Source organism: Drosophila mauritiana, chromosome X (genome assembly GCF_004382145.1).
Source record: "Drosophila mauritiana strain mau12 chromosome X, ASM438214v1, whole genome shotgun sequence".
Taxonomy (NCBI): Eukaryota; Metazoa; Arthropoda; class Insecta; order Diptera; family Drosophilidae; genus Drosophila; species Drosophila mauritiana.
In genome coordinates, this window is record NC_046672.1 from 16,204,844 (window position 1) to 16,215,686 (window position 10,843).

Here is a 10,843-nt window from a genome sequence, read left to right on the forward strand (position 1 = left end):
CTTATCTTATCTGCTTCTGTGGTATTTTTTGGGTACATTTCGGGTATTGCATTGTTAATCTCGGGTTATTGAGTCCAGTGGCCGTGATTTGTGCATCGACCAGTTGGAAGAGAGGGAGCAGTTGATCTGCGAATAGTTCCACGCGCTGGCACCAATTGTTTGCATGCATTGCACTTAGTCTGGCGATCGGTTGGCGAGGCGAGAAACAACCTGTGGCAGCCAGCGGATGAGAACCTAATTTCGATACGAAGCGACACGTTTGGACCGGACAGGATGAGCTGCTTTAGTGCGATGAGTGCCCCGCTGCTGGGCGAGATGGAGCAGACCATTGGCATGCTGGAGCGCGGCACCATCGTCACCAAGTTGTATGGGAAACAGCGTCGTCCGGATCGCCGCCACCTGATGCTCATACGAGAGACCCGACAGCTGCTCTGGGCGACGGTGGCCACCCAAACGCCACGCACCGACTACGAGGGCGCCATACAGCTGCGGGAGATTCGCGAGATACGGGTGGGCAAGCACTCGAAGGAGTTTCGCCTGTTTGCCGACGACTGCCAGCGCTTCGAGTCCAGCAAGTGCTTTGTCATACTGCACGGCAATCACTTCAAGCTGAAGAGCTTCTCGGTGGTGGCTCTGTCGGAGATCGAGGCCGATAATTGGGTGCGGGGCTTACGTTACATGGTCAAGGACACTCTGGGAGCACCATATCCCTTGCAAATTGACCGCTGGCTGCGGCGCGAGTACTACCAAATCGAGAATGTCAACACGCATTCCGCCAAGGCCACGGAACAGTCGCCAGCCCAGGTGACCATCAAGGACTTTAAGCTCTTTTTGGCCGGAGTTAGCTGTAAGATGACCACCGGCAAGTTCATGGAGCACTTCACCGAGGATGTGCGGCGCAAGCACGATCTCAAGTTTGACGATTTCTCGCGGCTATATCAGAAGTTGTTGCTGCCAAACGGATTTGCCAGCGTCTTGTCCGGCTCGGGAGTGGCCAACTTTCCCTATTCGGAGGACCAACAGGTGGTGCGACCGGCGGAGCTGAAGCAGTTCCTGGAGACGGAACAGCGCGATGTTAGCGCCAGTGAGATCAGTAACGCAGCCATTGCCACCTTCATTCGGGACTTTGTTCAGGACGTGGAACGTGACGTCCAAGAGCCGTATCTCACCTTTCCGGAGTTCGTGGACTTTCTGTTCTCCAAGCAAAACGACCTGTGGAACAGCAAGTACGACCAGGTGTTCATGGACATGAACCTGCCGTTGTCCTCCTACTGGATCGCATCGTCGCACAATACCTACCTGACGGGCGATCAGTTCTCCAGCGAATCCTCCTGCGAGGCCTACGCCCGCGCCCTTCGCATGGGCTGCCGCTGCATCGAGCTGGACTGCTGGAATGGGCCCGACAATCTGCCCTACATATTTCACGGCCACACCATTACCTCGAAGATCAAGTTCATGGATGTGATCAAGACGATCAAGGATCATGCGTTCACCAGCTCCGAGTATCCGGTAATATTGTCCATAGAGCAGAACTGCTCCCTGGAGCAGCAGCGGAATATGGCGCAGGCCTTGATCGAGGTAAGTTGACCTAATCGCATCTATTTATAACAACAATTTATATATTCCATGCGAACAGGAGCTCTGCATGATTGCTTTTTGATTCATTCGCTGTAATAATGAGTTCTTTTATGGCTTTCTATGTGATTGCTTTTGATTACCTAATTTAATACATAATTGAAATGGATTTTGTAGATTTCGATAGTTAGCTAATTATAAATGTAACAGAGCGATAATTTCAGTTTCTTAAATTACAAGGCGATGATAATTGATACTAGACCTATTAGCACTTCAGCTAGAAGCTTTAGAATTAGCTTATTCCCTCTTTGAACTTAATTGTTATTTTAAAACAAGTCTTTTATGCCATCTTACAGGTTTTCGGCGATATGCTGCTTACGCAACCTTGTGATCGAAACGAGCAGCACTTGCCATCGCCATACCAGTTGCGTCGCAAGATAATCCTGAAGCACAAGAAGTTGCCGCAGTTTGACGACATCACGAATGGGATTTCCAGCACGGGTTCACTGGGCCATAGGTCATCGTTGGGCGGAGCTCCAGGCGAGAACGATGGCGAGAATGTGCGCAAGGTGTTCAAGGAGGGGTTGCTCTACTTCAAGGATCCGGTCGATAAGTCCTGGAATCTGTATCAGTTCGTTCTGACCCATCAGGAGCTGATCTACTCCTCTGAGATCAACGAGTCGCGCAACGGAAACTCCGAGGATGACGACTTTGGGCTCTCTTCGTCGTGCTCCCTGAATAGCAACATGCAGCAAAAGCAAAAGGATACCTCGGCCAACGATGAGCTGCATTTCGGCGAGAATTGGTTCCATGGAAAACTTGAAGGTGCGTCAATCGGTTGCATATATGTATATTCCTTGAATTTCGTTAACAATTTGAATTTTAGGTGGCAGAAAGGAGGCGGATGATCTACTAAAGAAGTATAAACATTTTGGCGATGGTACGTTTTTGGTTCGGGAATCGGCCACGTTTGTGGGTGACTATAGTCTTTCGTTCTGGCGACGAAATCGCCCGAATCACTGCCGCATCAAGCTAAAGCATGAAAACGGATCGATCAAGTACTATCTAGTGGAGAATTTCGTGTTCGATTCACTATACTCACTGATCGTTTACTATCGCAAGAATATGCTGCGCAGCTCCGAGTTTTCGATTATACTGAAGGAGCCAGTTCCGCAGCCGAAAAAGCACGAGGATCAGGAGTGGTTCCACCCGAACACCACCAAGGAGCAGGCCGAACAGGGCCTATATCGGCTGGAAATTGGTTCGTTTCTGGTGCGGCCATCGGTGCAGAGCATCAACGCCTTCGTCATTTCGTTCACAATCAATCGAAAGATCAAGCACTGTCGCATTATGCAGGAGGGACGCTTGTACGGCATCGATACGATGAACTTTGAGTCTCTGGTCTCGCTGATCAACTACTATACGCGAAACCCGCTCTATCGCAATGTTAAGCTCAGCCATCCGGTGTCGCAGGAGCTGTTGCGCCAGGCGTTAGCAGAGGCGGCCCAGGGTGATCATAGTGGCGGCCACGACGACAACGGTGCCTCCAACTACATGGGCTCCAATCTGGAGGAGAATGTCACGTGCAAGGCGCTCTACAGCTATAAGGCGAACAAGCCAGACGAACTCTCTTTTCCCAAGCACGCCATCATAACGAATGTCCAGCGGGACAACTCCATGTGGTGGATTGGGGATTACGGTGGCATGATCAAGAAGCATCTGCCGGCAAACTACGTAAAGGTGAGATGCATATATAGATTAATTATATTATATTTGACAAATTCCAATGGGATAATCTAGGTTATCGATTCAACCACCGAGGACTACAACTCGCTGAACGAAGAGGGCACGGACGGACGCACCGATTCCATTGAGATTTTCGGTGCGGTTGCCTCGCTCTTTGAGTCCAACGATCCGGGGATTATCTTCAAGCTGCAGATACAAACGCCAACGATGCAGAATCCGTTTGTGATTGGCTTCGACAACCAGGAGACGGCGTACGAGTGGATAAAGGCGATCCAGGAGGCGGCCCTCATCGCCAGCCAGCTGGCATCGCAGAGGCGGAAAAAGGAGCGCACTGCCCGGGTGGCCAAGGAGATGTCCGACCTGATTATCTACTTCCGCAGCGTGCCGTTCCGCGAGCATTCGTGGATATTTCAGGAAATGTCGAGTTTCCCCGAAACGAAGGCCGAAAAGCAGTTCTTCCAGCAGAACACACAGCTGTTTCTCTCCTACCATCGCAATCAGATTAGCCGTGTGTACCCGAAGGGTCAGCGCTTGGACTCGTCGAACTTTAACCCCATGCCATTCTGGAATGTTGGATCCCAGATGATCGCACTGAACTATCAGACCGGCGATAAGGCCATGCAGCTGAATCAGGCCAAATTCCGAAATAATGGACAATGTGGCTATATCTTGAAGCCGTCGTTTATGAAATCGGACAGCTTCAATCCGAACAATCCGCTATGCGATGGCCTGAGCGAAGTTAAGGTTAGCATACGTCTAATAGCCGCACGTCATCTATTCCGGGGCGGCAAATCGAACAATCCGCAGATCGTGGTCGAATTGGTTGGCGCTAGCTTTGATACGGGCGTTAAGTACCGCACCAAAGTCAATGAGAATGGCTTCAATCCGGTGTGGAATGAATCGTGCGAGTTCAACGTGCGCAATCCACAGTTCGCGATCCTGCGCTTCGAAGTGCAGGACGAGGATATGTTCGCCGAGACGCACTTCATCGCCCAGGCGTGCTATCCGCTGACCTGCATTCGCCAGGGCTATCGCAGCGTCATCCTGCGCAATAAGTTCAGCGAGGAGCTGGAACTTTCGTCCCTGCTGATCAACATTAAGATTGCAAATGCCACCACTCCGTAGAAGGATTGCTGGGCTAGCCCGGATCAATATCAAACGATGATTCTAAATCGAAGGGGAAAGCTAATTGCGAAGCTAATTCGCAAAAGCAATTTATCAAGAGCTGTATATAAGAGCATTTCATCGAACTATGAACCTGATTCTCCCACTTGTAATAGTCTTAGTATCTGAAACGTATGATTTAGATTTAGATTACTTTCTATACACAACAGCAGTTATGGTTAGTTCATACTATACAACTGAGTATTCAAATGGTAACCATGAATTCTGAACTCCTGGAACTGAAATCAAGTTTATGTAATCCCTGCGTTCAAGTCTGTTGTCCTCTATATGTTGTATTTGTGCGTGAGATTGATTCAGGAGAACAGAATATTACGAATAAGTTTTAACTATGCGTGTCACCTCATTATAAGCATAAGCAAACCGGAATGATTTGATTTCGATTTAGGAAACTACTTGAGCTATTTCCATTTGGTTTCACCAGCAAAAGTTGTACATTAAGTTGATTCCAAAAGTAGAAATGGAAAATATTCATAAACAGCTCAAATGGAATCAATTTGATGGGCATTTGATATTCAGTTTCAGGATCAGCTTTTTATAAGTATTACAATGTTTTAACTAAAGAAAATATCATTTGTGAGCACCCGTTCTTTCAAATATTAGCTGAAAAACTATTTTAGACCTTTCTTTTAGCACAAATACTCAAACAGCATTTCAATCATTTAGCATTTACCTTTTTATTTTCTCTTTTAAAGCTTAAAGTAATAATACAATTTATGAAAAGGCAAACCTCTTTGATTACATAAGTCTTCCAGTTGTTTAACAATTACGATATACCACATAATTGTGTCGAATGTTACAAAAACTAAAAGTTTGGAAACAATATTAAAATAAAATGTAATTATTGTGAGGTGTGTGATTCAATTACATCAAAATGAAAGTGCCTAAAAATTCGAAATGATCGAAATTTGAAATGTTTGAATGTTAACTATTGAAGTACACCTGTTGCTAAATAACAAATAATTGAAAACAGTAATGTAGCTCAAAGATATCTATTTTTGTAAACTCAATGTTCTAAAAACATATCGTGAAATGCAACTTAACTTACCTTCTGCTCTCTTCTAAACGAAATCTAAATGTCTAAAGCCTAAGTTCAATAGACGTATTATTACTAAATGCATTATATAATTTATATATTTAGATATATATTTAAGAGGTGGAAAAGTGAGCTACCTATGCGAATCATTTAGGATTTGAATCTGAAACTAATTGCATTCCATACGAATGCCCACTGAAACGATAAATATCTAAGAAATCATTTGTCTTGCACTTGCATTTAATTATTTAACAAACATTCTGCTGTTTCCATTCGCACAATAGTTCTAATTTGGACATTAGCAGATCGTGCTTAGTATATGTATATGTACCCAAAATGTATTTCATTTGTACGTTCCGTTTTTTAAGTGATTTGTAACTTGTTTTTGTAATTGCCTTATATATTCAGTAAACAACACAACATACGTATACATTCATAATTATTTAATGCCAAATAAATGTTTATCGGCGTTAGCTGTCTATATATATACAAAGTGGTTTCTATGTCGGATTTCTGAGCATTGGAATCGCCGCCTCCGAATGAAGTAGCTATACATATACCCCTAAACTCGCGTACAGTTCCACCCCATTCGGAGCACTTGGAGTTTTGGTTTGCAACTCCCGCTCGCAGCGAAATAAGCGACTATCCCTTTCTATTCCATGGTTTTTTCGTAGTCAAAACTTTACTTTTATTCTGATATTTATTGGACAAGTGGTGAATGTGAGATATATATGATTTACTTGTATCTAAAATTCGCGTCTGTGGTATTTGTCGGGATCGAAATATGATGTGACCACAACGCGGTCGCTGAATTTGCGTCCAGTAAGTGCTTGCTGCGCCTTCTGACAGTCGAGAACCGAGTTGAATTCGACAAAGACCTTGCCGCATCCCGGAACTTCGACGCCCTCGATGGGACGTGGAATTTCCACGCTCCGCACGACGCCGTACTTCGTGCACTCCTCCTTGATGTCCTCCAGGATGTCCTCGTACTCCTCCTCGTCCCGCAGCTCATCGGGCGTGACCATGTTGAGCAAGCAAAGTACCTCGGTCGGCGGACCAGAGGTCACCACATTGGACAGGCCCGGCACTTGGAGCATTACCGACTGCGTGGTGTTGGCCGCGTTCTGCGCATTCTTGGCGCCCACGCTGGCACGTTGGACAATCAGTTTCTTGTCACCCAGCTGCATTCCATTCAGGCCAGCAATCGACTACGAATTGTATTGGGAATCGAAAGAGAGCGAGAGTTAACATTGTGTTTGTTTGCAATTCTGAAATAGTTTCGTACCTGATCTGTGATGCTAAGATCGACATATTCACAGAAAGCATACCCCTTGCTCAACCCAGTAGCAGCATCCTTGACCAGGTTGAAGGCTCGTAGCTTGCCAAACGACAAAAGCAGTTCCTTAACCTGCAGGAGAGGATAAAAATGTCTATGAGAATTGGAATGCAAACGCTTCAATGTTTAACCAACCTGATCGTCGTTCAGATAGTTTGGTAGACCACCGATGAAGATTTTGTGAGGCGAGTCCGGGACCACTGTCGAAATAACTCCACTGGAAACTGTTGTGGTGGAATGGTGATTATTAGATAAGACCGTGTGCCAACGAAATTCGTTGGATATTCGTTACTTACCAACAGCGGGCTTTATTGCCGGCGTATCTGTTATACCCGGCATGGGCTGGTAATCGTGCGGACGCCTAATCTTTAAGCTCTGCCCCTTCAAATTGATGCCATCGAATGCCATGGCCTGGGTGGTTTCGTCAATCGATCGGAACTCGAGGAAAGCAAAGTTTTTGTCCAAGTTAATTTGGCAGGCCAAGACGGGACTGCCGGCCGCCTGGGCGAGCCCAACTAAATGCATCTGTTGGTTGAAGAACTCCATCATTTCCTCCTCGGTGACGCCAAACGGAATGTTGCCAACGTACAGGCGACGCGCCTGTCGGGTAATTGTCGATCCGACCACGGGCACTGCCGTTTGCGGTGTATCCGGCACAACGCTTGCCGGGATCTGTCCGGACGCCTGCATGGCTTTGTACTGCATCGGGGTGATGTGCTCGAATCCCGGCGGCGGTACATCCCAATAAAGCGAGGGCTTGCGCCTCGAGTTCCGGTGATGGCGTCGATCCCTGGAGCGTTCGCGATGGCGGTCCCGAGAGCGGGAACGATGTCGGCGTCTCTCGCGATCACGTTCACGGTCTGCAAAAACGGTATGAATTAAACATGTTGATTCTCGAATCGCGACTTTCGCAAATTACGGGGGCAGGCCCCCTCGCCCAGGAAGTGCACACAAATTTGGCCATGTGCATGCATACACACGCATATGTAAGCCATTAACAAGGACACATTTCGGTGTATCTTGTATGGTTAGAAGCATTTATGGTCATAAGAACTCGCCTTCATTGTCAATTTGCAAATATTTATCTTCGAACTTCATTTTAATACCGAAATGCACTGTATTCCATTAAAAATAGACTCAAAACTCAACGTATGTACGTATGTATGAATGTATGAATGAACGAAACGAAATAAAAAAAAAAACAACCGGTCTAGAATGAATGCGAATATTAACAAAAACTAATGCATCACACCTTTTTAATATTTAAAAAAAAGAAACATGCAACAGGCTGTGTTGCCGCGATAAACAATTTCAGTTGCACATTTTTCACTTTCTTTGCATTTATACATTTATAGTTGTATGTATGCATACATACATATAAATACATAAACATCTATTTATGCACACTTGGACATTAAATTCAGTGCTGCCCTTTACTTCCTCTCTTCATTGAACTCACCATCATAGCCCATTATTGTTGCTAAATCAAACAAATATTTTTTTACACGAAAACAATTTTTACTTATTAAAATGCCGAAGAAAAGTGTGTCCCTCTATTGCGTATATTAACGCAAATATCAAAGAAACGACTTAAAACAGAACACGTGAAAACTGAAAAACAATGGAATGGACCACCGATAGCCGAGGGCTTGCAGTGCGACACTGTCATTTTCAAAGTATCGTTGAACGATTTATCGACATACCTTTCAATTGTATGGTGTAAATTACTGCAAAATATTTATTTAAATTATTAACATAGAAATCTGAATAGGGAAATACGTTTAAGCGACATCTGACATATACAAATATGTAACTATGCTATACTCGCTACTTTGTTAATCAAAACTCTGTGACGTCACACTGAATTGTACACCACCTTCTCAAGCATGCTGCATTTGTTTTGTTTTGATTGAGAGAAGAAATACCGGTGTTTTTGTCAGTTAATCGATTATATTATGAGCATTAAGATATATCTACCGCTCAACTATTATTATATCAAAAAGCCAACCAATTTGTACGGGCAAGTGCAGATAAATGAAGATAATGTCGTATCGTATTACGTGCTGGAAGCATCAGATTTGGAGTTCAGTGACAAGGCCATAAATCATGAAAAGGGCAATCTGCGTTTCCTGGGCTCTATTCTCAACGAGGATTTCAATGCGGACCAGAACCAATTTCTTAAGTTCAATATGCGATTGTGCTTCACCTACAATAGCAGTCAGGCGAATATAACACTGGTTTACCTGGGCATTACGCCCGAATATCTGAAGCACATTAAAGTAATTCTCTACGACAGGCAAATGGTACGAAACCTTTTCGTATCTGGTGAATCTGGAAAAAGCCGATCCTTGGAATACAATGATCTTGATAGCACCGATTGCGACTTTCTGGAGCTCTCTAGACTGAATCAACCCACTGCTGAGAACCAAAATAAGCCAAACAATAGTGCCAACAGGAGTATACAACATGGCTTCACACTCATTGCCGATTCTCCAATTAAGATATTCGAATATATGGCGGAAAATGTATTTATCAACAGAGTTATGGTTCACTCAACTATTTATAAGCATTTCAAGGAATGGCAGACAGCATGTGATAAAAGGTATTATTATTATTACTATTATTATAACTATAACTATTACTTAGTTTCTATCAAGCAGATCTCGACCGGCTAATATAGTACTTGATAGAATACTGGGGATTATATTGATGCTAATACTATTTTCGCTTGCCACACAGCCTGGTGATTTTCTAATACAAATATCTCATGTATGTCCGCCATACAAATTTGATTTTACATATGTGACATTAACTTGCTTATCTATTGTAGTACGTCATTGACGAATTGTACGGCCTGTTGAAAGTATTAGAGGGCAGTCCCATTGGCCTCAAGCTAAATATACATTTAAATAATTTCTTTCTCGACTGCTTCAAATATCATATTGAGCTGTGGTCAACATTTTTGGGTAAGCTTTTGGGTCTACTTAAGTGCATGATAAGATTGATAACTTTGTTCCCTTTCCACAGATTTCATTGAACCTTTAGTACGACAAGTTTTCTTGGCCATTGGAATGATTGGATGCTTGGGCTTTACATTCCAGATAGCCTTACTAGTGGACTTAATATCCGTTATTGGCTTACATTCGCATTGCTTCTATATTTATACCAAAGTGTAAGTTTCTGCAACATATGTTGGCCGCTTTAAAACATTAATATTATTTTCATAGCCTCTACAATGTGGAAAGAAGAGGTCTTTCTGTTCTATGGCAAGTGGTTCGAGGCAATCGTTACAACATTTTAAAAGGTATGTATGCTTTAAGATTTTTGCTGATCTAAGCACTATGTTTAGTTTCACCAATTCTTATACCTTTCAGGTCGCACTGAGTCCCACAACTATATGAATCGGCAATTATATCTAGCTACCATATTTTTCTCGGCTATTCTGTTTTTGTTACCCACCACCCTTGTCTACTATATAGTTTTTGCTGCTGTAAGTTTAATATAAAATCGTTGAATTTCACAATAATACAACTTTCTTTATAGCTGAAGGCTCTCACATTTGCTACTCTAAGTGTATTTGATTTTTTGCGAAGAAAACTGATGTATCTACCGATTGAAGTCTGTATAAAGCGGTTATTAAGAGGGTGTCATGAAATAGGTAATTGTATGAAGAATGTGGATGCATAAAATTATATTTATATAATGATTTTTCTATTGACTTGCAGATTGTATTCAAATCAAAGATGTTTCCCATCACGAAAGGGCTTTCCTGATGCACAAACAGCAGAAAATCAACGTGACAGTGTATAAAATTACAACTTTATAATCCTTGCCATATATAGAATATATTTAGAAGTAAACATTTTATTTATTGTAACTTCATTTGTGCATTTGATGTTTTTTTATTACTATTAATACAAAACAAAATAGAAAATAATAGAAATTGTGGTTTTTGTGTTTCGATAAAT

At 43.3% G+C, this 10,843-nt stretch overlaps 3 protein-coding genes across 3 annotated transcripts; 2 read left to right on the forward strand and 1 right to left on the reverse strand.

Annotated features, from left to right (window-relative positions):
- Positions 1 to 4: 4 nt before the first annotated feature.
- On the forward strand, positions 5 to 5,967 carry LOC117146345 (1-phosphatidylinositol 4,5-bisphosphate phosphodiesterase gamma-1). Its single transcript, XM_033312485.1, has 4 exons — positions 5 to 1,578; positions 1,932 to 2,400; positions 2,462 to 3,315; positions 3,376 to 5,967. Exons 1-4 carry the CDS (start codon positions 274 to 276, stop codon positions 4,444 to 4,446), a joined length of 3,699 nt encoding a protein of 1,232 aa, XP_033168376.1. The 5' UTR covers positions 5 to 273; the 3' UTR covers positions 4,447 to 5,967.
- Positions 5,968 to 6,202: 235 nt separating this feature from the next.
- On the reverse strand, positions 6,203 to 8,466 carry LOC117146347 (splicing factor U2AF 50 kDa subunit). The gene is made up of 5 exons (XM_033312487.1): positions 8,335 to 8,466; positions 7,172 to 7,735; positions 7,011 to 7,099; positions 6,825 to 6,947; positions 6,203 to 6,747 (listed from the first exon to the last, which is right to left on the reverse strand). The coding sequence occupies exons 1-5, from the start codon at positions 8,345 to 8,347 to the stop codon at positions 6,286 to 6,288; spliced, it is 1,251 nt and encodes a 416-aa protein (XP_033168378.1). The 5' UTR covers positions 8,348 to 8,466; the 3' UTR covers positions 6,203 to 6,285.
- A 151-nt stretch (positions 8,467 to 8,617) lies between these two features.
- On the forward strand, positions 8,618 to 10,757 carry LOC117146346. Its single transcript, XM_033312486.1, has 8 exons — positions 8,618 to 9,477; positions 9,536 to 9,644; positions 9,706 to 9,841; positions 9,903 to 10,047; positions 10,103 to 10,179; positions 10,250 to 10,365; positions 10,419 to 10,533; positions 10,601 to 10,757. The coding sequence occupies exons 1-8, from the start codon at positions 8,831 to 8,833 to the stop codon at positions 10,699 to 10,701; spliced, it is 1,446 nt and encodes a 481-aa protein (XP_033168377.1). The 5' UTR covers positions 8,618 to 8,830; the 3' UTR covers positions 10,702 to 10,757.
- Positions 10,758 to 10,843: the final 86 nt, after the last annotated feature.